This window comes from Diprion similis, chromosome 6 (genome assembly GCF_021155765.1).
Source record: "Diprion similis isolate iyDipSimi1 chromosome 6, iyDipSimi1.1, whole genome shotgun sequence".
Classification (NCBI taxonomy): Eukaryota; Metazoa; Arthropoda; class Insecta; order Hymenoptera; family Diprionidae; genus Diprion; species Diprion similis.
In genome coordinates, this window is record NC_060110.1 from 20507877 (window position 1) to 20512574 (window position 4698).

General features: G+C 35.8%; 1 protein-coding gene across 1 annotated transcript; it reads left to right on the top strand.

Moving 5' to 3' along the window:
- The first annotated feature begins 474 nt into the window (after window positions 1–474).
- LOC124407226 (centrosomal protein of 89 kDa) lies at window positions 475–4698 on the top strand. Its single transcript, XM_046883177.1, has 6 exons — window positions 475–648; window positions 1008–1287; window positions 1368–1972; window positions 2059–2546; window positions 2670–2922; window positions 3019–4698. Exons 1-6 carry the CDS (start codon window positions 580–582, stop codon window positions 3286–3288), a joined length of 1965 nt encoding a protein of 654 aa, XP_046739133.1. The 5' UTR covers window positions 475–579; the 3' UTR covers window positions 3289–4698.

The following is a 4698-nucleotide window of genomic DNA, read 5'->3' on the forward strand; positions in this document are numbered from 1 at the left end:
CAAAAAGTATTCAAACACGTTTTTGCGTCGCGCTAGAATCAAGCCAAGAAATGTATTTCCATAATCAGTGGTTATCGAATTACAGGAATACATTTTTGGGTCACCTTTTGGAAGCAAAAAATAAAAAGTTTTTGAATATTTATGTTCGGTATTGCATATAGAATTGCGCTGACTGCAGCATTTTCATATGTCGCTGCGTAGGTTTTAATAATAGTGAAAAATAATTACATTTTACTCAGTCGGTAATGACTGACTGTCGCATTCTGTTAACAGGCCAGATCGAATTTCGGTTGGATAAAAAACATAGAGATAAAAAATTAATAAAAGTATGCATCCTCTGTATTTTTATCAGCCCATTTAATGCTAGATATTTGAAAACTTTGCCTTCTAACCGTGCTGGATGGTGGCGCCGCCCTGGTGTTTGAAATCTAAAATAACAAGCCAAAAGCTAAGTTTTCATTGCAGCGACGGATCGAGTGCATTTTCTTGTGAAGTTTCTGCATTACGAAGAAAAGCCCAGCTTCTTTTGAATACATTTTTGCCAATCTGCACGAAATCTTTTCTCTTTATGTTTGTGCCATGTCTTATTTCTATGGAACACCTGTCACAAATTTTGATAGCCGCCACGAAAAACGTTCCGGAAGAAAGGTACGATTCGCCAGAGAGTTTTTATTTATTTGTTATCAAGATGAAACTAAATGAGAATTTAAAAACGATTGCTTCATACTGTAAACAACTACTTTGTTAATTTTTTTTAGAAATGCATTGCGTTTTGTCATGAATTGGATAGAAAATAGTCTCGTTATATTAGGTTAAGTTAGGTTAAGACTTTGAACTCCGTAATTCTTATGTTCACCATTTTACGATCTTCCTAAAGACGTTGAGAGGTGCATTCAACGTAGATTCATAACAGATATTCGGAATAGAATATTCTCTGTGATATTTGGAAATTTCAGTCTCGTCTTATCTAGTTAATTTAGGCATTTTATTTTCCATTGCTCTCACAGCATAGTAAACACAGAGCCTTGGCACCTGATGGCACAGATCTAGAACCAATTCACAGATCCAGACACCGCCACAAACACGTATCTAGACCCAGACACGCTCCAAAGCTTAAAATCTCACCTAATGATACACAGGATATGAATCCAGAAAATGAAAATGCCTCGGCAACGAAGAGTAGGACTAAGCGCCATCTCCAAAAAGAGATACAACGCCTGCTTGAAGAAAATGAAACATTGGCATCTAGGTTGGAATTATCCGCTGGAGATTCCGGTATACAACAAAGTAAGAAGCTTTTTTCTAACTGGTTTTCTCCATTTTTATTCATTACAAACAATCAAATTTTGCTACTTTTTATTTCTCAGGTATAGCCAAGGATCTGAAAGACAAGGAAGCACTGATAATCAAATTACAGAATAAAAATGAGAAGATGGAGGCTTTTTGCAAAGATGTTAATACAGAGAATATGAAACTCAAAGAACTTTTAAATCAACGAGAAACTGATTACAGAAAATTGCATATACATCACGAGGAGTTGACGCAATTCGCTCAAGGGATAGAAGAGGAAAAAAATCATCTCCTTATTGTCAATCAAAAGCTGAAAGCAGACAAATTACAACTTACAGAAGACTTGGGCTTGCTGAAAAATTTGATCTACAAGCTTAATGTGGAAATTGAGCGGTATCAAGACAAGTTAAGGCAAGAGGATCGCAACGGCTTGCAACAAACTGACACTGGTACTGCTTGCGAAGTTGATACAATTGATACTAACAAAATGTTAGAATCATGGGGTCGAGTTAATATTCATGCTCTGGGCCCGTTATTGGATGCTTACCAAGAAAATCTGTCGGAAAAAGATGATCTTATAAAAAAATATGGCAAGGAAATCGAAGAGTTTAGTGGAAGATGTAAAGACATAGTTGCCGAAAATGAAATGTTGCACAAAGACATAAAAGACCTAACGTCAAAGGTATTATTGTCACAGTAAGATCATTTGGTTTATAGATATATCATGCGTTCACTTTCACCTTACTATTTTACATAACTTTATTACAGCTGAAGAGTAAAACAGAAGAAATCGAAGAACTCACTCGAGACGCAAGTGTGGTAAAAGAACAAAATGATCTTTTAATGAAGCAGGTTGCATTGCTGAAACAGAAGCTAGTGGAGATACATGCCGTGTACGAAAAAAAGGTTGAGTCGATGTCGCGAGATAATGAGAAAATTCATAATGATTTTCTGGTCTGCAAATCAGAGCTCAGTAATATTCAAGGCAAATACGAAATTCTTAATGAAGGTTATGAGAAATTGAAGCACAACAACGAACGAACGATGCCAGTTTCTGTGCACACGGCAGCTATTGATGAATGCAAGCGATTATTTGAGGAATTGAAGAGTCAGTATGAGTTGGAGAAACAAAAGCTCGTCAACAAAATTAAATATCTGGAGGAAACTCAACCTGAAAATGAGAGACAACTGATAATAATCACTGCAGAAAGGGATCAGCTTAAGACCACAGTCAAGTGTTTGGAAAAAAATTTTAAGTGAGTTGTTTTTTTCATTCATTTATTTGAATATTTTCTGGTAACGTAAGCATCTCGACTGATAATATTCAACGTCTATTCTTTACTGCCAATTATTCTGTAATTACGAATTTTTACTTGTAGACGAACTCAACATAAGTTAGAACACCTGCAGAACTCTATGTATTCTATACAAGTCTCTCGGGACTCGCTAAAGCGGCAATTAAATAAGACAGCTGGATACTGTGAGGAATTGGCGGCAGAACAGGAGAGATTGATCAAAGAGAACCGTGAGTTATCAATTGTACTGCAAGAAAGAGAAAAAGAAAACGAAAATTATCAGTATCTTGGTGACAATATTGTCCACCGAATGGGAAATTTGAAAAATCAAATAAAGGTAGGGTCGAGAATCTGAGGTTGCATTCAGAACCATCCATAAATATTTTTAGTGTAAAACGATGTTTTACTTAATTTGTTGCAATGAAATTTCCAGAGTGTACAGGCGGGAGCAAAGGAACAACTAAAGACTGTAGAGAAGCACATAAAAAGTCAGGAAATGGGTGCGGATCAAATGAAGACGGAATATCAGCGCGAATTGCAACGCCTCAAGCAATTACTGAGGCAAAAGGAAGACCTAATCGGTAAACTTCAAAGAGAAAAATACGCGACGCAAGATAATTTGGAGCTCGTCTGGCGCGCTGCTACCAGCGGAGACAAAAAAGTGAAAGATGTGTTAAAGAATACGAAAATATATAATATTTAAAACACGGTAGAATCTCGTGATAAATGAAACACAAGAATGTGTATTAATCTCGTGAAAGGTACATAGAAGCGATTTTCTTAAGCTTAGCAAGTTTCAAAGCTATGCCAGTCGCTCGGTCTTAGTTTCGAACTGATATAATCGCCAGTTCAGTTAGCTGTAATGCGAAATGAATGAAATGCACGAACAGAGGCTAGTAAGTAGCTAGAATTACAGAGTCTAGATTTTTTCGAACGTCAAACGTCGTTGATATCGAAATATTGCGATGATATGATACGAAAAATTGAGGATGATATGAAATATTATTTCAATTTGGTACATTCAATCCATTTAAGAAAATTACCTACCATTAGCAATACGAAATATTTACTTTGCGGGTGATCGCAAGTTTGTAGTCTTGAAATTTAAAAAGAAACACATTAATTTATACTATTTTGAGCACGTCGCTCAATCACGTAAATAGATATGTATATTGCACTTGGCAAAGCGCAGGTCGCTCAGTATGAAAACCTTGTACGAAAATTAGCTGAATAGCATAACAATTAACGATCCATCACGACGGAAGTACATAAAAAATAGATCAACAAAATTTTCATTGATTACCAATCGAAATCAATTTACGATTTTTCGGTGATGTATCGTATCAAATATGAATCAATTCAAATCAATTGAAATTTGATCTCAAATATTTAAGTACACACAACGTTTCCCGCTAACAGATGGTTACGTAGGTGTAAAGTGATTGTTCTAGTCGTAGTTATACGTATGCAATGATAATATCTAGTCATTCCACCACATTTGCAGTATTTATATTCATATTTATAAATATACAATTTTAAATCACTATAAAATTTGTTCATTCATCAATTTGTTGACCTAACTTCCAAATATCGGATAAATAAAAACAGAGCAAAAATCGCCACAGCATAGATTTTGCCGTTAAGATATTTCGCAAGTGATGCCTGCACAGTGTTATCATTCAACAGTTCCCCACTGATCGTAACATGACAGGAGACAATCATTTAAAATGGACTCAACATGTCGGATGTATACATGCGGTGTCAGCCACCTTATTTTAGTCGTGACATCAACCAATAATAAGTGGTAGCGAAGGTTGTTAAGGCATATTGCCGAGAGGACACAATAATAGTTTTAAAAGCTGAAAGCGCCTTTTATAGCTATGATCTCACACCTTCCGTTGATCTACACAACAAGTAGAGGATTACATTTCAATGATTTTACCTCAGATTACCTGGAGGTTCTCTCGAAGTTTTCGAATATATGAATAACAAACGGTCGTTCCGTTAGATCTGGAACTCCGATTTGGCATTATTCAATAGTCACCGGCGAAGTCAGGCGGTCGTAAAATCATTTTTATTATAATTGTTATTTTAACACCGAGCTCATTTACAT